General features: G+C 44.8%; 1 protein-coding gene across 5 annotated transcripts in view; it reads right to left on the bottom strand.

Annotated features, from left to right (window-relative positions):
- AXL (AXL receptor tyrosine kinase) overlaps positions 1-24,216 on the bottom strand; it is a 246,106-nt gene that overhangs the window by 23,935 nt on the left and 197,955 nt on the right. For all 5 annotated transcript variants that reach the window (XM_033956315.1, XM_033956312.1, XM_033956314.1 and 2 more), the window contains 3 exons: positions 18,956-19,051; positions 8,558-8,635; positions 8,092-8,184 (listed from right to left, as the gene is read on the bottom strand). In XM_033956315.1, coding sequence (XP_033812206.1) covers positions 8,092-8,184; positions 8,558-8,635; positions 18,956-19,051 — 267 coding nt within the window. The remainder of the gene's footprint in view (positions 1-8,091; positions 8,185-8,557; positions 8,636-18,955; positions 19,052-24,216) is intronic.

Genomic DNA, 24,216 nt, shown 5'->3' with positions numbered 1-24,216 from the left:
GGGCTGCCAAATCCCTGTTGCAATTCTCCAGTTCTTCAACATGCAGTCAGTTGCCTAATAGTGACATATTTCTGCAAGGAATCTCAGGCTGGGCCCAAATCTTTGTGCTACAAACATTTCCTGGGGCAGGAAAAGGAAAAAAGGGAAGAGAGTGAAGGACTGTGAAGAGCAGAGGAAGGGTTAACAAGGACAAATCTATAAGTGACGCTCAATGTGTAGACCCCATTTATGTGCAGTATTTTATCAAATAAGTGCACCTGTGTGCACATTGGTATAGCGAGGGAAGTTGGCGCCCGGGGCAGAGACATGTAGCGAGGGAAGTTGGCGCCCAGGGCAGAGGCACCTGGCATTGCCCCCCATGCGCCACCCCAATCGCCCTGCAGCAAATTCATGATGCTGCTTGCACCGGAAAAATTACAGACGTACCGGGGAAGGGAAGGGGGGGGGGGCACACCCGCTGCAGGGGAGGTCGGGAAGGAGCAGGGGGGGTGGAGAAGAGGGCGGGGCACCACTCACTCTCGCTACGCCACTGCCGGCCAGCACTGAATATTGACTGAACTGGTTAAGTTAAATCAGACCAACCCCCCTCCCCTCACATATTCGATACCAATCACTGTAAAAGGCCAGGCACTGAATATCTGGGGTCAGTGCTAATTGCAGGAGTTAGTTGAGTTGCCTCCCGTGGCCCCAGTGCACCTAAGGTAGAGTTACCGATGTCTGGATTTACCCGGACATGCTCTCTTTTTAGAGGACTGTCTGGGTGTATGGACGGTTTTCTAAAACCTGGCAGTTTGTCTGGGTTTTGGACTCTCCCGTAGGTGGGAGCTGCATCAATCACGGTCCCACCATGGGTACTGGTGGTCCGGGAGCAAGAGTTCCTGTTGTGAGCTGCTGAAGGCTCATTTGGTGCTGGCTGGAGGTGGCATGATAAGCTCCAGCTCTACCTGAGCTCAGGGACGCATTTGGAGGGTGTCCGCACGTGTGCATGACATCTAGGGTTAACATATTTAAGGATGGGAAAACCCAGATGCATGGTCCTCTCCCATTCTGCCTCCAGCCCTGCCTCCAAAAGCTTCATCTCTTTTTTGCGGACCTCCAGCATGCACAGATGTGTGTGACATCATCCGTGCATGCTTGTTGAAGGCCCTCCAGAAAAGGCTGGAGCTCAGGGCTTTCCACAATCCGGACAAACTTCTAGGTTTTGGAAAGTCCATCCAGGAACCCAGTCAGTCCTCCCAGACATCTGGTAACCCTGACATCATCACGTTTGTACATGCTCAGAAGCCCTCCCGAGCCAGGGCCTTTCCTGCCACCTCCAGGAAGTGATGTCAGAGGGAGAGCTGAGGCTGGCATGAGCAGCAGGTAAGAGATGCTGCTTGCTGCCAGCTATCATTTGAAGAGGTTGTGGGTGGGCGGAGAGGAGAAGTGCTGTTGTCTCTGCCAAGACGGTACCTGGGGGCGGTCTACACCCCCCTTGCTACGCCATTGGTTGCATGTCATGCAAGGCACAACCACTTATGCCTGCCATTGTTATGGTGGAAGACACTGAGCCCGTATTCAGACCATGGGAGGCAGCCTGCCTACGTCTTGAGATCGTCAGTGAGCTCAGATATTCAATTCTGGGCCATTTCCAGAGCTTAGCATTCGAGTATTTGGATTTTTTTTTATTTTTTTTTGACCAGCTATAACTTAACTGGTTAAGTCAATATTCAGTGCTGACCTATTAAGTTATAACGAGCAAAAACTGGACTCCTATATAGGCAGTCTGATTTTCCCACTAAGTTTAGCCAGTCAGTGCTGAATATTGCTGGTTATCGCACGATATAGCTGGTTAAGTTTTAGCCACTGTGAATATTTAGCGGTGATATCCAATTATCTTGCACTGAATATTCATGGCTAGTCAATTAAACACTATTTAACTGGTCAGTGGCTGTTTCTGGCTGGTTAAATAGCTTTGAATATCAGGGCTGGGTAGGGGCTGGCTGGTCCTACTATTAGGCGTGCCAAAGTAGATTTATGCTACTGTTCTATAATGGCTTAGGTGAGGCCTGAAGCTGTTATAGAGTTGACATTAATTAGGCACCACTTTACAGAACTACCACCAATGCAATTTAGTTTTGGAGAAGTTGGGGCTGAGAGCTGGAAGTCTGTGTTAGGAGAGTGGCGGGGGGGGGGGGGGGAAGCATTTCATGAGGGATAACCAAGCAGTGGCTTTCCTGCCTATCCTTTGCTGAGATTCACACTAGTGAAGACCAATGGAAGTGATGTTTGAGTTGGACGACATCAAGGATATTGGAATAATACCACTCCAGGACTAGGACTCTCCAGTCATCCTCACTGGACACAGTTTTTGCTAATGCACAGTAAAACTTATGCAAGTCTGCTTTCCTGAGACCCTCTCGCTTCCTCTCTCTGTCTCTCTTCCCTTCTTTCTACAGTGCACCCCCTTTGAAAAACACCATTACAGATGGTATCTCCAATGTGCATTTTAAGTCAGTGTTTGGTAAAGCTTTTCATCAGAGAGTTTGTACGATTCAATGTTATACCCCTGAGGAAAGCTTTTTATTTGGCCAAAACGTGGATCCATGTTGAGTTCCTTGCAGAGTTCTTCACATATAATAAACACCTTTGGTGACTCACTGCCAGGCGAGGAGTCATCTTTTCTTTTCTTTTTTTTCATGCTTTTATTAGTTTTCTTTGTGGACTTTTGCAAGGTATTTGGACTCTTGTTTGTTGTTTTGTCTTTTTCCCCTAACTGCAGGATGTTCCTCTAGTTCAACCTTTCAGTTTCCTGTGCCCATTTCCTCCCTCTCTCAAAGCTCAAAAATATCTCACTCACATAGATCTCCAACATTATAAAAGCAAAAACAAGGTTTTCAGGTCAGAGCTGGAGGTGAGCAAGAATTAGATATAAACCCCTGCCAAAGAGAAGTTACTTATCGAGAAACAGTGCCAGCTTTTGCCATAGTGAGCTATTTGAATAACTCTGGTTCAAATGTGCCATGGTTACTTTTGTGGTTTGCAACCATTGACAGTGTTTAGCCAAAAACAATGGCCAACCTTTCTTCATCATAGGTGGACATGGAGTTGTCAATCAAACCTTCTCGAGGTCTATGGTTTTCACCAAGTTTATTCTGTGCCTTTGTTCAACATCAACAAAACAAGAACAATTGGGCATCCTTTGTTTCGATAAAAAAAACAACCAAAAAACCGGTTGCCTCTAAAGAGCAGTTTATTCCTGATCCTCTGAATATTACCAGTTATGAGATTGGGTGTGGTGGCTTGGTACTGAAATCTGTGGAGGCTGCATTCCAAACAGGAAGCGTGTTCTTGTGTTTTGAATCTGAAATACAGCCAGGGTCTGAGGTCACTGTTACAGCCGTGGGTAGAAGGGTTCTGCCAAGGAGCTGAAGTTCATCTCTATGGCTTAAAAATTCGAGAGAGAAAGAGCAGCCTGTCCAAGGTAATAAAACTTCTGGAACTGTTTCTGAGAGACACCTGATAGAAAACATAATTTTTTGCCCTACAACATCTCTAGGAACAATCAATAGAGACAGTTCCTTTTTTGCCTCCAGTCTAAAGCTATACTCTCTTGCAAAGTCTTCCATCTTTTTCCACAGTCATTTCTGCTTTGATCCCTTATTCATGGACTGGAGGATGGTTCAGAGCAGTGGCTGAAGTTCAAGTTATAAGCACCGCTACAAGTTCAAGTCATAGGAACCCCTACAAATGAGCTCCTTCTTTTCCTGAGTCTCCGTGCACTGCAGAGGTTGCTCGGATGGAATTTATGCCATTGTTTCAAGATCTACTAAAGTTTGCCACGTGATGAGTTGTAGATCATAGTACGATGTAGATTCAAGATTGCATTTAGCTGATGACAATGTAATGATACTGGGCTTTGTTTATTTCAGTTTAGCTGGAGCCTTGCCCCCAGAAAGCCTCCTCTCTTTGCAATGAGCTCCGGCTGCGTCTGGAGGGCCTGGATGCATGTGACATCATCTGTGCGTGCTCAGAGGCCCTCCAGATGCAGCCGAAGTTTGTAGGGGTTTTCCAAAACCCGGACAAACACTGGGTTTTGGAAAGTCCATTTGGAAGCCCAGACATGTCCAGGTTAAAAAAAGATCACAATCTCCAACAAAAACTGCCAATGAAACTTAAAAGACACAGATCAAAAAGTCAGGTTAAAAAAAGGACATGTCCGGGTTTGCCGGGACGTCTGGTAACCCTATGCTTATCCATATGTTCAGTAATTTCTTTTTTGTTTTCTTCCTAGAATGGCTTCTACCGTTTTACCTGGAACCGATGTCAGGTTCACTGGCCTATAAGTTTCTTGGAGCTTCTGAATCCCATTCAAAAATTGGTATCACACAAGCCACTCTGCAACCCTTTAGTACCAGAGCTGATTTTAATTATAGGCTACAAGGTTGCTGCTATGACCCTGAGATAAAGCAACAGTCCATGCAATGGTGGCACTCAGGTTCTCCAAGGCCGAGAAAATTGAAGACCCCAAAAGCAGCAGGAAAAGATCATGGCCACAGTGTTTTAGGATCAGGAAGATGTCGTAAAGACTATCTTCCAAGGGGCCAAACAGTTAATGCAGAAAACTACTGTAACTTGCTGTGCCGATTAAAGGAGGCATTGAAAGAAAAAAAGGAGAGGGAAGCTGCGGAAAGGAGTTGGTTTTTTTTGCAAGACGATGCACCTGCTCACACGGCTGGCAAAACGATGGATGATTTGACGCAGTTGGGGTTTCAGTGCATAGACCATCCACCCTACTCACCAGATTTCACTCCATCTGACTATTTGTTGTTTCCAAACCTTAAATAGAGTTTGAAAGGGTGAAATTTGTGAGTGATTCTGAGGTGATTGCAGCAGCAGAGCAGTATTTCAGTGGCCAGACAACAGAGTATTTTTTGGAAGGGTTACAGAAACTTCAGTCACGATGTGCCAAGTGTGTTGAACTTAGGGGGTGAAAATGTGGAATATCTTGTAAGTTTCATGGCTCCACATCATTCACTTCTTGGGCTGAGAACTTTTCAGCACCCCTTCATATTAAGTCTTTCTACTGCAGCCTAGACCTCCCCCAAGTGGTCTAACCGACTCCCTCAAAGGCTTGCAGTTTCTAATGTTTTGACTAGGCATTTTTGCCCCCAAAGCCCATTTATTTTCAAATCCTCTTGACCTGCTTAGTAGTCCTAAATTGCTGGTGATTTCAGTATGCTCATTTCTATTTTTATCACTTGGACTCATTTTCACTATTTGAAAGTTCCACTCCTCATATAAACTTTTAACCTTTGCAATTTCTCCATTTAGCTGTTTATTATTTCCTCATAGTTTCTCCCTTGTTAAAATAAAATTCTACAGAAAATCTTATGGTGTTACTCTAGTCATTATCTAATCTAATCTGGGATTTATGAAGTGCACTAGGCAGTGGTGCAGTAAGGGTGCGCGGCGCCCATCCCCCGCCCTCTTCCCTGCCCCTCCCAGTGCCACGCGCGCATCCCCCTCCCTTTCCCCATCCCTTTCTAACTTCTGCGGCGTGAGCAGCACGCCCAATTCAGTGAGAGCTTGCCCTTTGATGTCACTTCCTAGGTGCGAGTCCCAGAAGTGATATCAGAGGGAGCGCCGAGACCGAGGCGGGTGGCAGCCAAATGCTGGGGAAGTAAAAAAGGTACTCTCCGCCAAACACTCTGAAATTGAGTTTAGAGGGGCAAATTAAAATTGGAGCACCAATGATGTAAGTGGCGGGTGACAAATGCTCTGCCAGGCGTACTGCGATTTTGTGTTGGAAGAAAACGTTGAAAACGCAGCCCTTTGTTAACGCTTCCCTATGAAAATGTTGCTACTTCTGTTCTTCCTGTAAGATACAGTGCCAACGAATATCTGGGTTTAAACTTTTTACAGTTTTATTGCTGAACTTTTAATTGATAAGATGTCTGTCCATTGTTTGTTTATATCCATGCAACTAAAAGGCGATTAGTATATTATGTGTGTAATCAATATGTTAACCGCATCGTTTTATGCGGTACATAAATTTTAAAATAAATTTAGGGCCTCTTCTATCAAACTACGCTAGCAGTTTGTAGCGCGGGTGAGCTGCGCTGAATGGCCCGCGCTGCTCCTGACACTCATAAGCGTTGGGAGCAGCGCGGGCCATTCAGCGCAGCTCTCTGCGCTAAAAACTGCTAGCGCAGGTTGATAGAAGAGGCCCTTAGAGAATGACTCGCTTTTAAAAATTTGCTACCAGAACAGCAGCCCATCGCTTTTTAACACTTTTTTAAAAATCAAGGCCTTAGTATGTGCTTCTGTCTCAAACAGACTAACAAGTCCCTCCACCCATTTGTACTCACTGCAGAGCAGAGAGATGGAGACTCCACCCACAACTGTCTGGGGACTAAGGGTGGGACCTCTGAGGCTGACTATATGGACCTGCGTAGAGCACTAGCTATTAGGAAGCTTGGATGCCACTGCCTCAGGAACCACTAGCACTCTGCACCCTGCAAGTCAGCCCTCTGAGTATTAAGAGTTTAAAAGGCTGATGAGGTGAGGCTCTCTTGTGCAAAAACAAAATACATTTAATTTGGACCGCGATGCCTCTTGTTCTGCAAGCGCTGTGTGCATCCCGAGCTTCCTGAGGAATGCAAACCACCGAGAAACCCATACAGCTGTGTAGCTGATGCAGTTTAGGGTGTCGCCTTTAGCCACTTACAAAGCTACACTGAAAGACGTCATCATGTCATTGGAGTTCAGCCATCTTCCATTACAAAGGTTCAATTAGTTATGTACTTGTGCCCTGTTATAAATCACAGATGTTTAAAAAAAGGAAGGGGGTGCTTTGTGCATCGCCAAGAAAAGGAAGGATAAAATTTACAGAATTTATTCCTCTTAACAGAGAGCCTGAGATGTGAGGTAAGCTAATATTCCCCCCCCCCCAATCTATTGGGCAAGATCTCCGACAAGCATATGTTAACATCTTCCTGCTTTAACTGCTATTATCTATGACCTCCTGTTTTCAAAAACTAAACGAAACTAAAACTTAGCTTTATAAACGGGTCTTCAGCCAGAAAGGAGCTTGACTCGGTTAACAGTAACAAAAAAAAAACTTTAAAAAGTAACAATCAGAAAATTTTAATATGACTAGTTTCCAAAGTGTTTGGGAAATAAAATAGTTTTTAAAGATTTACGAAAAAGTTGAAAAGGACCAGGACCCCTTAAAATAAGAGGAAGTTTGTTCCATAGTTGAGAAAATTTGAAAACCAAGGAGTGACTGAAATTTTTGATTCCTTTGATTCCTTTCACTGAAGGAAGGGAGAGTTCGAATTGTTGGGTGAAGAAAAGGGTTTTGGATTTAGCTCACACTTGTTTTCAGTTGTAGCTCAAAGCAAGTTGCATTCAGTACAGTAAATATTTCCTGTGCACTGAAGCTTAATCTAATCTAATTTCTGCATTTATAGACTGCTCTATCCCCCTTCACATTGGTCCAAAGCAGTTTATAGGAAATGTAATGGTCCCAAGCCAGAAACATGCCCCAGGCGACATGTCCCCTAGAGCTCCTATCCCACCCCACTCCATTGCAGTCAAGCAGGGAAGGCTTAATATATACCATAGAATTTAATAATTATCAGAACTGATCAGGAATTTCTAAAACAAATATGTTTTAAAGAGAGCTTGGAACCCAAAATAAGAAGATAATTGCCTAGGCCCTAGCGGTAAACAATAGTCAGCCAGCGACGGTCAGGATTCTTTCAACGTTGCCTGCTGCCAGCTACATTAGATCCAGATGTTCAGTGCTGACCCTTATACGGGTACTAGCTTTGAATATTTGAGTTAGGGAGATACCTGGGTACTGTATATGGTTAACTTAGAACTGCTGTTTTGATGTCAGGATTTACACTAGGTTTTAGCTAGTGTAAGTCCTCATATCCAAAGTTAGGTGCTCTTTACTGTATCTGGCCCCTAGTGTCTTGCTCAAGATCACAAGTTCGGTCTCAGGGTCCTGCGATCTCCTCTGAATTTAAACTGGCCACAAAAGCAGATGGGAGTCTCCACTTGCCTACCTTCCATCACAGAATGAGCAAAGCGCCCTCTTACCAATTAAACGCATCACGTTGGGATGGTCAAACTCCTTCATGCAGACAGCTTCACTTAGGAAGTCTTCCATCTCGCTCCGGGTGCAGATGGCTACTATAGAAACAGAGATAGAAAAACAACAACAACATTGTTTTTCCTAGATAATGAAATCGCTAACAAAAGAAAAACAGTGCATGACGGCTCACTACCCTGGAGAAAAGGAGAAACACTCCCTTCCAATGCTACAGCTGAAGAATACAAACTGTAACACTACTAGCCCACAGGAAGATAGTTAACGTTCAACAGGGCAATGAAAAAGCCAATCTTGTTCCTTCAATTTTAATAAAATACGCAAGAGCAATGTCAGAGCTAGAAACTTTTATGGCCCTTCTAGGTATACGTCATATTCAGGGTCTTGTGCCAACTGTGAACTCCTCACTAACCTATTCCACTGCTTCGACAGTATAAGAAAATAACTAATCCTTACTTTTCATGGTCTTCACGGCCACTTTAAGGAGATAGTCATCTTGATTCAGTTGGCCTTCCATTACTGAACCAAACTCTCCTAGAAAACAAAATCATGATAGTTAAAGAAGATGGGAAGAAGGTCTAAAGGGAAATATATATTTATCTCTTTTAGCTGAAATGTTTTTATTAACTTTTATTACAAATGCAAACAATAAGGTACCAATAGCTTTAAATTCAACACTACCATGACTCTACCAAACAGTATATGAATCCAATATTTCCCGTATCTCCTAATAGGCAAAAAACAAAAGAAGAAAGATTCCCCTATGAACAAACAAACACACCAACAAAAGGGTGTAATGGTAGACCAACTGACTTATTATAGACAGCCTGGTGTGGAAAAAACACCAAAAGGAATTGAAAACAGCCAAACTTTATTGGTCATTAAACAATAGACCAGTAAGTACCTAGTTTACGTCTCCAAATAGAAAATATTTGAAAGAAGTTCTTGACATGGTGTTGTGTTTTGATGCAAATGCCTGCATCAGCAGTCAAAATATTGTTTTAAATACATCCAGAAGTTCCATAAAGTCTATCCAGAATGAAGACAATTTCGGTTGCAGTTCTTTTCCTGTCAAACTTACCTCAAAAATTAAGATTACTAGATTTCCTCTTTAAAAAAAGAGAAAACATTTCTTCGCCCCGTTCCACCTCCAACTCCACCACTACATGAACCTCGTGTATCTTCTTCTCCTAGCTGCGTCTGGAGATCCTCCATGCATCTGCAGATGTTGATGTGATGACATCATGTGCATGCATGTGACATCATGTCAATATTCGCGCATGCGCTGAGGCTCTACAGACGTGAACCCGAGCTTGAGGCCTTCCAAAACCTGCCGGATTTTGCAAATCTCTCACAGTCCTCTAAAAAGAGGAAATGTCCGGGTTTTCCCGGACATCTAGTAAGCCTAGATATAATTGTCCCATTTTTCTTTTCTCATCTGCAGCTCCTTCATATTTCCTGTACAAAATGGTGTTCGTCTCCAAATTATTAGTCACTACTTTAATAATAATAAATTTATTTATATACTGCAATACCTTATGGTTCAGTGCGGTTTACAATAAGAGGTAAGAACTGTAAAAACACAGCGAATTTACACCACAAAGCAATATAACATTAAGAAATTAACTTATCTAGATTACGCATATTTATCAAACAGAGAAATTTTTAACAATCTATTAAAGGCCTGGTAAGAAGAAGAATTTAAGATCAAACTACTAAAACTTTTGTTAAGAAATCTTTTGAATACACAACCTTTTACTGAGGGGCTTGTGTGGCTGGATCTCTTGGGGTCCTAGGATGCTATGCCGTAAAATGAACTTGTTCGCCCGCAAATGCATGCTACAAAACTGGACTGGAAGAAAGTCTCAACCTATTGACTTTGGCATAATCAGTTGAATCAGTTGACAGTCTGGGAGGCCAGTGACGTCAGAGGGTCCCGGAGAGGGAAATACCTCTTTTTGAAAATTTGAGACCCTTATGTGCAAACCCTTCACCCGAGGGGGGCGTAGCTTTTTATTGAATGACTTGCAGTAAATTGGGTACTATGAAGTAACCGGGCACTGATGGCATCTCTCTCTCTTGTTTGGATAGGTTTAGGGTTAAGAAAGGTTGGGGAGGGGGCACAGGGGGGCTATGGTAATCAAATAGGGTTGAGTGAGAGAGAATGGGCTGAGTGGGGGACATGGAATAGAACATTTGTCAGAAAGTAATACTATCCTGTGTATATTGAGAAGTATATTGAGAAGTCCTTTTTTAAGATCTAGGGTTGGGGTTTGGGGAGGACAGGTTAAGGGGAGGGGCTGCTGCGAAGATGCTTGTCTGTATGAAGCACTGTAAGTCACTAAGGGCTAGATTCACAAAGCTTACCAATCATGTACCAATCGGTTTGTGACGTCTTTGCGACGCCGATTCACTAACCTGGTGGCCAATCCGATTCTGATCCACACATGCAAATGAGGGGAAATGGCATGGTGGGGACCAGTCGCTCACGACCTTTCCTGCTCTCTGCCGACTTCTCCTGCCTTGCCACCCAGACTTCTCCTGCCTTTCAGCCCCAACCTCTCCTGCCTTGCCGCCCCGACCTCTCCTGCCTTTCCGCCCTGCTTCTGTTGCCGCTCGTGGCTGAATGATTGCTGTCCATTCAACCCTACAGGTTCCTGAGGAAGGGACCCAGAGTCTCCAAAACCGGGCTGGTAGACTTTGGCAGTGGGTTTTGTTGCCCCGCCATTTCATCTTCGGACTTTGTCTGCAAGCTAAGTCTGCTTTAGTTTTCCTGGGAGTCGGTTGGGGGACTTTCAAAGTACCTCACTCTGGTTGTTTTCTTTTTTGGCACTGTGAAAATGTGATTTATTATTATCACTTATAATTTGCTCACTTGATTATTTGGTTGGTTTGTGCACTCAGGAGGGACCCGATGATGTTGTGCAGGTGGAGGTTATTAGACCTTCACCTGAATGTGTGAGCGTTGGAGATTTTTCTCCCTTAGCTGATCCTTGACATTCATTGTTAATTCAGTGCCTGAGACAGAGTGAGTTATTTTGAAAGTCTATTAGACCTTTTTGCTGCTGTTTGTGGCTTCTATTTAGTATCTTTTGCAACTTTTTTGAATTTTTTTGGAGGAGTTGTTTTGCTTATAACACATACAGCCAAATTTAATTGTTATCAAAAATCAACAACAAAAAATTGCTTTCTTCTTTCGTAGTGAATTACTAAGCCCAAAAGACTTCAGAATTTATAGGTAACTAGCTGATGCCCCGGCGTTGCACGGGTATTTAATTATAGCAATAACACTGTAAATGGATTCAAATAAAGATACTTTATAGTGGTGAATGAAATTATTTTTTTACAGCTTTATAAAAAGTACAATATTCAAATTATAATGTGAAATATTTGACAAAATGAATACAATACAACTAACACAAAACTTGATTATAAACAACATTTTTAGTTTCACCTCCAGGAGCAAGAACATATAAATTATTGGGTGAAGAGACCCCCAGAACATATCACCCCAGTTAGTGAGGGATCTGCATACCAAGTTTCGTCCAAATCGGTCAAGCCATTTTAGATTTACTGTGAGAATGGCAGCTTTTTACATTTTTTCCATTGACATGAATGGGTGAAATCTGATGTTCTGTTTGTAGCTCCGCCCACGTGTGCAGGTGGGCCACGAGACCCCCAGGACATATCACCCCAGGTAGTTGGAATTACTGTGGGAATGGCAGCTTTTTACATTTTTCCATTGACATGAATGGGTGAAATCTGATTTTCTGTTTGTAGCTCCACCCACGTGTGCAGGTGGGCCGCGAGACCCCCAGAACATATCACCCCAGGTAGTGAGGGATCTGCATACCAAGTTTCGTTCAAATCGGTCAAGCCGTTTTTGAATTACTGTGAGAATGGCAGCGTTTTACTTTTTTTCCATTGACATGAATGGGTGAAATCTGATGTTCTGTTTGTAGCTCCGCCCACGTGTGCAGGTGGGCCGCGAGACCCCCAGAACATATCACACCAGGTAGTTGGAATTACTGTGAGAATGGCAGCTTTTTACATTTTTTCCATTGACATGAATGAGTGAAATCTGATTTCTGTTTGTAGCTCCGCCCACGTGTGCAGGTGGGCCACGAGACCCCCAGAACATATCACCCCAGGTAGTGAGGGATCTGCATACCAAGTTTCGGTCAAATCGGTCAAGCCGTTTTTGAATTACTGTGAGAATGGCAGCTCTTTACATTTTTTCCATTGACATGAAAGGGTGAAATCTGATTTTCTGTTTGTAGCTCCGCCCACGTGTGCAGGTGGGCAGGGAGACCCCCCAGAACATATCACCCCAGGTAGTGAGGGATCTGCATATCAAGTTTCGTTCAAATCGGTCCCACAGCTTTTTACATTTTTACCATTGACTTGAATGGGTGAAATCAGATTTTCTGTTTGTAGCTCCTCCCACGTGTGCAGGTGGGCCGCGAGACCCCCAGAACATATCACCCCAGGTAGTGAGGGATCTGCATACCAAGTTTTGTTCAAATCGGTCAAGCCGTTTGTGAATTACTGTGAGAATGGCAGCTTTTTATATTTTTTCCATTGACATGAATGGGTGAAATCTGATGTTCTGTTTGTAGCTCCGCCCACGTGTGCAGTTGGGCCACGAGACCCCCAGAACATATCATCCCGGGTAGTGAGGGATCCGCATACCAAGTTTCGTTCAAATCGGGCAAGCCGGTTTTGCGGAGGCAGTTTTTACATTTGTTCCATTGACATGAATGGGTGAAATCTGATTTTCTGTTTGTAGCTCCGCCCAGGTGTGCAGGTTGGCCGCGATACCCCCAGAACATATCACCCCAGGTAGTGAGGGATCTGCATAGCAAGTTTCGTTCAAATCGGGCAAGCCGTTTTTGCGTTGGCAGCTGTTTTACATTTTTTCCATTGACATGAATGGGAGAAATCTGATTTTATGTTTGTAGCTCCGCCCACATGTGCAGGAGGGCCGTGAGACACCCAGAACATATCACCCCAGGTAGTGAGGGATCGGCATACCAAGTTTCGTTCAAACCGGGCAAGCCGTTTTTGCGTTGGCAGCTCTTTACATTTTTTCCATTGACATGAATGGGTGAAATCTGATTATCTGTTTGTAGCTCCGCCCACGTGTGCAGGTGGGCCGCGAGACCCCCAGAACATATCATCCCGGGTAGTGAGGGATCTGCATACCAAGTTTCGTTCAAATCAGTCAAGCCGTTTTTGCGTGATCGCGGCACATACATACATACATCCAATTTTATATATATAGAAGATATCTTCCCGTACATTTGGTATCTCTGTAATCTTCTGCCAAACATCTGACCAATATTGTTGGAACATTGTACATTGAAATATATGTGACAAAATTCCCACTTTGGTTTTACAGTGCCAACATCTGTTGTCAAGAGGGACCTATTTAATCTCTTACATAAACTTCCCTGTCCCTAATGCCTCCCTCCTCCCTGAATGGGCTGGAGCTTATTGGATTCATCTCCCCCCCCCCTTTTTTTTTCAACATCTCATGAACCACAGATTAAATTTAATGTCAAACTAGACACCGTCATACCAATCCCCAAGACACCAGTTCCTTTTTCATGCTCTGTGGCCAATGGATTTGAGTGACACTTATATTTCACAGATTAATGGATATTATTAACCTTTTGTGTTCAATGAAGGCAAATGCAAAAGTTTCTTGGTTTGATATGGGCTGGCCCTTTGCGAAGACTTGATCAGTGGACTCTGACAAGCTGGACCGAAATTTGAGATGGGAATCGGTGGTGGCTGAAGTGTGTGCACACTCAGGCCCTGATTCTACAAAGTGCGTCCCGATTTTATGCAGCTGTAGGCGTCCAACAGCTGTCTAATCAGCCAATCGGGATGCACGTTTTTTTAAAAAAATGCTCCCCAGGCAGGCCGCCTATATTGAAGGTGCCTCCGGGAGCCTAGGGAGGCCCGCAAGACGCCTAAGCTCGCCTAGGGCCTCCCTAGTAGAGGAAGAGACGCTTACAATGTAGGCCAACAAAATGCTGGTCTACATTGTAAGTAGACGCGGCCGCTATACTTATTGCGGCAAGGGATCTCTCTTCCGCTATAAGTATAGCGGGCCGCGGCCACCTGTCCGATTGCCGGCAGGAGGGTGCCCAAACCCTCCTGCCAGAAGATACCCCCCGACACTACCGACCGCCCCCCCCGACACTACTGATCGCTGGCAGGAGGGTGCCCAAACCCTCCTGCCAGAAGATGCCCCCCCGACACTACCGATCGCTGGCAGGAGGGTGCCCAATCCCTCCTGCCAGAAGACGCACCCCCTCCGCCCCCCCCCCCCCCCCCCGCGCTAAAAGCCTCCAAACCTCCACCTCACCAAACTAACCTTTTCTTTTGGCCAGACGGGTCTTGCCCGTCCAGCAGGCAGGCCCGCCTCATCGAAATGAGGCAGGCCCGCCCCTTCCCAGCCCATCCCGCCGAAGCCTAAGGCCTGATTGGCCCAGGTTCTAGAAGCCTGGACCAATCAGGCCTTAGGCATAGCGGGTCCGCCCATCCTCACTTAATCTAAGGCCTGATTGGCCCAGGCTCTATAGTGACTTTCAAGATCAAGAGAGGTATCGAGAAGGTAGACAGAGATAGATTCTTCAGACTAATGGGGACCACAAGTACAAGGGGGCACTCAGAGAAGCTGAAAGGGGACAGGTTTAGAACCAATGCTAGGAAGTTCTTTTTCACTCAGAGGGTGGTGGACACATGGAACGCACTGCCGGAGGTTGTGATAGGACAGAGTACACTACAGGGTTTTAAAGAAGGATTAGATAAATTCCTGAAAGATAGGGGGATTGAGGGATACAGATAGAGGTAGAGATGGGATATAGAGAGAGTATAGATAGAGACCAAGGGGATTTAAGGGTTCAGACAATGATCACCATACAGGTCATGGGCCTGATGGGCCACCGCGGGTGCGGACTGCTGGGCGCGATGGACCTCTTGTCTGACTCAGCAGAGGCAACTTCTTATGTTCTTAAGTGAAGAGCATATACCAAATAGACTCTTGAAAGTTAAACAGGAACAGTTGAAGAGTATTCTAGAAGATATCAGAAGCCAATTTACCCTTGCCAAAAATCAACCTAGCCATGGTATTCTGAATTAACTGCAGCCCCTACAAACTAGTTTTGGTTAGACCCACCTCTCACCTCTCTGTTGTAAAATCATCTATTGTTGTCAGTGCGCCTGTCCATACACACATTGGTGCCCTCTTCTATGAATACATTTGGATGAAATTTGGTAGGAGAGTCTCTTCCTGAGGTTCCAAATGTCATTCATCTATCCCTGGAAAGGGTCCCTGATCAATGTGTCAAGAGAGTGGAGCCACATTTGCTTCATTCTGAGAGTGCACTTTCAGTGGCTCCGCCTTGTTCTGCCCCCAAGTCATGCCCCGTTCTGCATGTGTATGACATCATCACATCACATCTGCGCATGCTCGTAAGCTTACCAGACGTGGTCCTGAACTGGGGGCCTTACAAAACTCAAACAAACTGCCGGCTTTTGGAAACCCATCCGGACATGTCCAAGTTTTCCCAGACATCTGGTAACCCTAGTTGGATCAGGGCTGCATGTCAGTCATTTTTCCCACCTTCCATGGGCTTTCCATCCCAAGTGGCTGCTCTTCAGGCCTACTTCCTAGTTACAGCTCTGGCTTCACTGTCAGTCTCCTCTTCTCCTCATTGCTCCCTTAACATGCTGGATCATTTCTTCTCATTTTCTGATGCTAACTGCAAAACCAGTTACCGTATTATCTCGTGTATAATGCGCACTTATTTTCCATCCAAAGAAATGTCAAACTCTGGGTGCATATTATACATAGGTATACACACCGTGATAACTGGGCTCGGTCAGAAGGTGTTGAATTACCTATGGTATTACTTTAATGTTTGTAATTTATAGAATATAATGTCTAGAGCTCATATGTAATACTTACAGGTAGTTCAATGTGTTCCGAATTTAAATTCCCTATCCAGTAATTGTACACTTGTCAAAGATTTAACATATATAGCTCATGCTGTGCTGCATTTAAATTAAAGGGACATTGACAATTATGCCTGCACATTATACATAGGTATACAGTTTTTTTTTAACGTTATTTTTAAAAAGTCAGGGTGCGCATTATACACGGCAGCACATTATACATGAGATAATACGGTACTTGCTTTCCATTCCCTGGGATACCCCTATCCTGAGTCACTTCCAGGAAACTCTCTCCTTTTCTTTCTTCTCTCAAAAAATTGGTATCTGGTTAGGTGGGAAAAATAAATACTCCAACTGCTTGCCTTCCTCCCCTCACAGACGGCAGGGGAAAAGTTAAGTTCTCATTTCCAGCCTCTCAGGACCAGCTATTGCTCTGAATACTTTCCGGCAGGATTTCCTTCAACAGCTGACCTATCCCAGAGGGCTTTGGAAAGATTCCAGCTCCAGGCACCTTCGACTATTCTTGCACAGCCAAAGTGTGGACAGCAGGAAAGACTGGAAATTATAGTTCTCTCTGGTGTTCTTAGAAAACACACAGAGGAGCAAAAACGTTCTGCCTGTGTGCTACAGGGGAAGGGAAGGCAATCAAAGCTCTCTTACCAGATATCTGGATTTCCCCGGATATGTCCTCCTTTTCGAGGACATGTCCAGGGGCCCTGACGGCTTTTCAAAATCCGGCACTTTGTCCGGGTTTTGAAAAGCTTCCAGCTAGCAGCGATGTCAGGACGGCATCTGCATCTGCAACGAGGTGATGTCGGGTGTATGCGTGCATGTGTGTGACATCATTGTGTCACACCAGCGCATGCGCAGATGCCCTCCCAACAAGTGAACAGGTTGAGAGGGTGGGCCTGGGGGTGAAACAGGATGTGACTCGGGGGGGGGGGCGGGGCCAAGGGTCTAGGTACACCGTCAAAAGTGTGCCTTACTTTGGTGTGCCAACAATCCCACAGTGACATATGCACGCAGGACATATGCGTGCCCCCACTTCCGCTACTTTGAAGGCTTTCTGTTAGCGCTGTGAGGGGTGGGGGTGGGGGGGAAAACCCCCACTACATTTAGAAGTCCTTGCATTTCCCATGGGGGGGATTTTGGGGGAACCCCCCAAGTACACTGAAAACTCCTGTTCTCCTTTCCGTTTTTGCTTTTCAGGAGTTCCCCCCCCCCACATCCCCCCAATGGGAGCACAAAGACTTGTAAATGTAGTGGGGGGGTTTTCCCCCCACACTCCCCTTCACAACACTAATGGAAAGGTTTAAAAGCAGCGGAAGCGGCGAAGTGCATATGCCCTGCATGCAAATGTTGCCGCTGGATTGTCGACATGCCAAAGTGTGCTTTTGACAGGTCACCTAGGTCTGGATATTTGTCCGGAAAATCTGGTAAACCTATTTTTTGTTAAGTTAAATTTCTTTTTCCTCTGTGTCCAGGGCTGGCCCAAGGATTAAGTCAGACTAGGTGGTCACCTAGAGCAGCAGCTTCTTTGGAGCAGCTGCACTCAAAGCAAGACAATAGATCCTAACACTAACTCTAAGATCAGCACATATTTTAACCTACGTTTTTATGGGATGTTTATATAATAATGATTGTTTAGTTTAATTAAAGTTCCAGAGGGGCTGCAGGCTAGGGACCTAAAAATTAATTAAAGCAGTGCTCACTACCCTTGCACCAGCTCTGCCTCTGTCCCTATGAAATAGGTAAAGTCAAGGGCCAGTCTAGTGGTTCAGTAGTTGCAAAAGGCCCCGATTTGATCTCCAAATTAGGTCTTCGACTTTCTAGGTTGGGTGGAGTAAAAGATGTTAACAAGTCAGCATCCGCAGCCTCTGGGAAAAGAGTGGAGGAGAGGGAGGCTGATTATCACTCAAGGGCAACACCTGGTGGCGTAGTAAAGGGGAGGAGGGGGCAAGGGAGGTGGATGGCCCCGGGCACAATCTTGGTGGGGGTGCTGGCACCTCTTCACCCCCTATGCCCCTCCCTTCCCCTCATCGTACCTCTTTAAATCTTTGTCAGTGCAAGTAACTTCTCTGGCGTGCTGCTTGCGCCAGCCTGGCTCCCTTCTGAAATCACTTCCGGGTCATGAGGTCAGGAAGTGACATCAGAGGGAAAGCCAACTCGGCATGAGCAGCAGGCCAGAGAAGTTGCTCGTGCTGATGAAGATTTAAAGACATATGGGGGAGAAAGGAGGGTGTAAGTATGGCATGGGGAGGGGGCAGCGAAGAGGGTGGGGGGGGGCACCACTACCCTGGATGCCTCCTACCCTCACTATACCACTGGCAACACCTAGTGACTAGATTCAGATATGTGGTTGAATTCCAGAGAACACAGGCCAATGAACTATGGCCACAATGAACAAGTGGGGCAGAGAGAGATACAAAAGAGAGGGGAAAAAAATCTTGGGTAGCTGTGAAGGAAGGTTCAGGTTGCTAGAACCCAGCCTAGGTTCCTTCCAAGTGGAGCGAGTGAGCAATCACTCACTTATTCTACGAGTGTTGCTCATAGATTTTACATGGTTGCTCACTAAAATACTTGCAAATCTGGAAAATTGTTGGTTTTTAGAACTTGTTGCTCACATGGAAAAAACATTTGCATGCACTTGGCCAGATCTCAGAAGGAGCATTGATCCCAGCCCTCGATCCAAGTGAGCCAGGGTCCAAAGGAGCGAAAGGAAACGGCTAGCTCAAAAAATTAAAATAAAAGTTAAAAGGTGTTCAGAATTGTGTAAAGAACATATTCACGTCATATGATGATAATTCTATGGTACAGATTTCAGTTACAATGAATGAGTTAAATTTTAAAAAAACACTTAGGTCAACTCCTAGCAAGGAAGCTCACCTTCTCCGAGGGTCTTCCCCAGGGCCACCTTATGGCGGTCCACCATCACATCTTGCAATTTTTCCTTCAGGTCATCACTGATGCCCAGGCTGTTCACTGAGGAGGGAAAGAGAAGGACAATAGCCACAGATCTGATCATGCTATACACATAGAATGCAACAGGATGGGGGTAGAGATTAGACATTCCAGGGGCAAAACTTAAGAACATAAGAATTGCCATACTGGGCCAGAGCTAAGGTCCATCAAGCCCAGTATCCTCTTCCAACAGTAGCCAATCCAGGTCATAAGTACCTGGCAAGATTCCAAGGAGTAAAACAGATTTTAAATAATACTGTCATCGTTCCAGTCTCCTCTGCGCGCAACCTTGGAGTTGTTTTCGATTCCGACCCCTTATTTTCTATGCACATCCGACAAACTGCTAAGGCCTGTCGCTTCTATCTCTACAACAATACCAAAACCCTAAGCTAACTGCTTTCACCACATTCTCCAGCAACCAATTCCAGAGATTAATTACATGTTGTGTTGAGAAATATTTTCTCAGGTTTGTTTTAAATCTATTACTTAGTAGCTTCATCACATGCCCCTTAGTCCTAGTATACTTGAATAGAGTAAACAAGTGATTCACATCTACCCATTCCACTCCACTCAGCATTTTATAGACCTCTATCATATCTCCCCTGAGTTAGGCATTTGAAGTCTACAACAACATCTTGGCATCCCGATTCCATTATAGAGTGTAGGCTGGCCTTTGCACACCGATATTTAGGTTCTATCACATATGCTATGTACTTTAATGCATAACTTATAATAAGCTATAACTTATGGATTGGATTATGTAAATGGCGCCCATATTTGGATGCCAAAAACAATGAGCCCTAAGCGCTACTCTACGAGGGATCTTCAAAAGGTTTTTGCACTTTTATTTTTTTAAACACTACCATATATACTCGAATATAAGATGAGATTTTTTGGGCCACAAAAATGGCCCAAAAATGGGGGTCTTTTCCTATATTAGGGTCATCCCCTAGTGACCACCCGAAACCCTCCCAGACTTCCTGCAGGCCTGCCTTAGGCTGGGACAGGAGGGATCCCTCTTGTCTCCTGCCCTGGCCAACACTTATAATTACCACCCTCCCTCCTTCCTTCCCTCGCGTATCTGTTCCCTGGTGGTCCAGCAGTGTATCCCTCCTGCCGATTGCAAAGGTAGTAGCCAGCGGCGCACCAGGGCTGGCATGCAGGAGCGAGCTTTTCGTGCTCCCGCCGGCCCTGCAATGCTCCTTGATAGGCTGCCGTGAGAGCCGTGAGAACCACGAATCCCACGAGAACTGGCAGCAGCCTTTCAAGGAGCGGTACAGGGCTGGCACGAAAAGCTTGTTCCTGCGTGTGGGCTCGGGTGCGCCACTAGCTACTACCTTTGCAATCGGCAAGAGGGATACACCATGAAGGGACACGTATCATGTATCTTGTAGTTTTCCTTATGCTATGTTTGAAGCTGTAAATCCAGACACTGTTTGCCTTCTCTTGCTGAAATACTACAAGGCCATTTTATGTTTGAGAAGATGTGTGTTCTTATCTTGTTGTGAAGTGAATTCAATTGTTTTCATAGCTGTATTTGCAAGAAGCTTTAGATAAAGAAAAAGGCTCTGCTGACCAAAGCACCTTTAAACTTTGGCCTTTAGATAGAAAGATGCTTGTTATTTCTTTAAAGTTTCATGTGATCTGTGTCCATATATGGTTTGCATTTACGTCATATGCTGACAACACTGATTCATGTAAAATGATATAAAAGGGTTGTAGAGCTGACAATAAAATGGACATGTTTGGGAGTTTCTTGTCTCTAAGATATTGTCCCCAGATGCATCTGTCTTGCTAATGACGGAGAGAGAGTGCGGGGCAGTAATTGGGACCTATTCTTTTCACACCACTGGACCACCAGGGAACAAGTACACGAGGGAGGGAAGGTGGTAATTAATAGTGTCGGCTGGGGCAGAAGATGGGAGGGATCCCTCCTGTCCCGGCCTACCACTAGGTGGTTTCAGTTAAGGGTATGGGGTAAGGGTTAATCTGCTGGCTGGGTTGGAGGGCAGAGGGAAGTATGGGTCAATCAAGCCATTCTGACATCACTGATCAGTTTGGCTCTTTTTAGTGGGAAGAGGGTACAGGGAAGGAAGGTGGGACAGGGTATAGAGCCTGGCAGGGAGGGGGGACAGTGTTCAGAGCCTGACAGGGAAGGGGGCTTCGTTGCAGTACTGAGTGCAGAGCTTTGCAGGGCAGGGAGGGAAGGGGACTGGGTGCAGAACTTGGCAGGGAGGGGGGCTGAATGCAGAACCTGGCAGGGGAGGGCGTGAGGGAGGGGACACTGGGTGCAGATCCTGGCAGGGCATGGCACTTGAATATTAAGCCCCCATCATATATTCGAGTCAACCATTTTTCCTCCTTTTGGGGGGAAAAATGGGGGTCTCGACTTATATTCAGATCGACTTATATTCGAGTATATACAGTATTTATTAAATATCTGAAAAGCAAATTACAGTACATCACTTTTCCAAATAATCGCCCTGTTTTGCCTGACTGACTAGTCACATGACATTCTATGACATACCCTCTTACCACTTCTCCCACTCCAACCATTTCCTGCGAAAATATGAAAGTACGGGAAACTTTTTGAACAACCCTTGTTTTAATGTAATGTAATGTAATGTAATTTATTTCTTATATACCGCTACATCCGTTAGGTTCTAAGCGGTTTACAGAAAATATACATTAAGATTAGAAATAAGAAAGGTACTTGAAAAATTTAAGGCACCCAAATTTGGGCACTGTTTATAGAATAGTGCTTAGTGCCGGAATCTGCGCAAAGGTTTACACCAACTAAAACCTGGTATAAATGCTTGCGCCTCAATTAAGCGTGAATCTGCCATAGTCTATAGTACTGCGAGCAATTTCTAAGAATTTCCCCGAGCTGCCCCTCCCCTTCCCATGGCCGTGCCCCCTTTTCAGATTCACAGAGAAAATTTACGTGCACATCTTTATAGAATCCCGACTAGGAAGATGTGCGTGTAAAGTGTAATCGTTGCCAATTAATGACAATAATTGATTATTAATTAATTTTATTAATTTATAATGCCCAGTTACTGCCAATTAACTACTCATTTGTCAATTAAGTTGCAAGAGCAATTGTGGAATATGCCCGATGTGCGCCAAATTGGGGCATGCAAATTTGAGCACCATATATAGAATCTGAGGGTATTGTGCAAGCGTAGGATCTGACCATGTTCAAGCTGAAGTGCACTTTATTGTTGCTAAACCATCTATATAACACCCTGGGCTGCTGGGCCTCTAATTCCTCTCCTCCCTGCCCCCTTCCCTGATTTCCCTACCTATGAAATGCCCTCCCATCCAGCATCTCTTCCTTCCCCCCAACCATTCCCTTGTCCACCATTCCACACCCTCCCATTCGGCATCCCTCCCTTCATTTAAAAATCAGCTGTGCCAGGGGGCCCCCATGGGCTGGGATGTCCTTCCCTTCTTCCCATCCTGTTCTGAAGCCCCCCCTCACATTTTAAAATGCAAAGGGGTCGCTTGCATGGCAGCAATTCTCTAGTGCCGCTCGATGTTTCCCCAGCGCTATTCCTCTGCCACAGTCCGCCCTTTCTGTTGTAAATTCCTGTTTCTGCTTGGGCAGATTGCGTCAGATAAACAGCGCTGGGGAAGCCGCAGACAGTGCTAGAGAACTGCTGCCACGCTGGCGACCCCTTTGCATTTTAAAAAATGAGGGGTGCTTCTATATCGGACGGGGAGAAAGGAAGGACATCCCAGCACACAGGAACCTCCTGGAGCTGTGGGGCCCAGGGCAGCTGCCCTATTTGCTTCCCCTTAACGCTAGCCCTGATAACACAGGTCTTAAGCTAACCAAGCGGTTCAAAATAACAATTTAAATGGGAAAGCAAAAAAGAGAAGAAAAAAAAAGAAAACAAGGTCAACAGTGTAAGCAGATAAGTAAAGGTTGAGGGGAGGGGGATGTGTGTGTTTCCAAAATGGCATACATATCTGTTTGTGTGTCAGCACTTACGCCCAGATTCTACAAATGACTTCTAATGTTAAGCGCCTAAATCGGTGCACCAAGGAGGTACCTAACAATTTTTTTAATTGGCTTAAGTGGAGTTGATTATTGAAGCACCATTAAAAAACAAATTTATAAAATTCTACAAATTAGGCCCTCTTTTACAATGAGTGTCAGAGCATTTAGCACTCCGGGTAGCGGCAGAAATCTCTACCATGGCTTAATAAAAGGGGAGGGGGATTAATTAGCTGGTAGGCACCTACCACTTCGAGGTAGACATCTACTCTGAGGTGCCTATCAGCAAGTAAGTGTGGCTAGGGGCAGATTTTAGGAATGGTTTAACTTAGGCGTAGGTAAGCGCCTAACTTAGGGACGCTCATTTAGGCCAAGAAAACCCTGGCCTAAATGGGAGTGCGCCTAAGGTTTCCAATGTCTACCGGTGCCACTATTTACGCCTAGGAGTTAGGTGCCGTTTATAAATTCAGCGCCTTACCACTCTAGGGTCCAAAATACCAACTTACATGTGTAAACGCCAACGCTTGGCCATTTCAAAATCAATACTTAGCTTGCATTCCCGATTCTTCTCGGTCGCCGCATTTTAAACCTTCTACTATTTAAGGCTTATTTCGTTGGTATAAATGAGTCACAGATCTTGGAAGATGTATCACTAGTTGGGAAATTGGAGGAGTAAGTCACAGGGAGAGTAGAAAAAACAGAAGAAGGTTTAAAATGTGGCGACTGAGAAGAATCAGGAATGCAAGCTAAGTATTGGTTTTGAAATTTTTGGTGGACTGTGCACTGTTTTTGATAGCTAATGTTAATACTTTTAATCTACAGGTATTATGTATTTTCCTGAAATAGCTTTTCTTGTATTGTAAATCGGCTGGATGTTCAGCCTTATCTTGCTGTGAACCTCCTAGATCCTTTTACTGGTCTGGCGGTATACAAGAAATAAATTATTATTATTACCTGTATGGAAATATAGACATTAGTACAATAAGTTCCCATTTAGTGATATCCAAGAAAAGAAGAGTGCATAATTAGAGTTTTTTTCTAACCTATGAAGCCTCTCTGAGGTCTTTTCTCTCATTGCTCTTTCTTTTTTCATGTGGGGTTATCATAGGGGCATGTACTGATGATTTTGGAGATATTGAAAGTATGAAGTATGGCTGTTTAGTGTATATATATATGCATGAGT

This window comes from Geotrypetes seraphini, chromosome 8, assembly GCF_902459505.1.
Source record: "Geotrypetes seraphini chromosome 8, aGeoSer1.1, whole genome shotgun sequence".
Lineage (NCBI taxonomy): Eukaryota > Metazoa > Chordata > Amphibia > Gymnophiona > Dermophiidae > Geotrypetes > Geotrypetes seraphini.
This window is presented reverse-complemented; position numbering and strand designations above follow the sequence as displayed.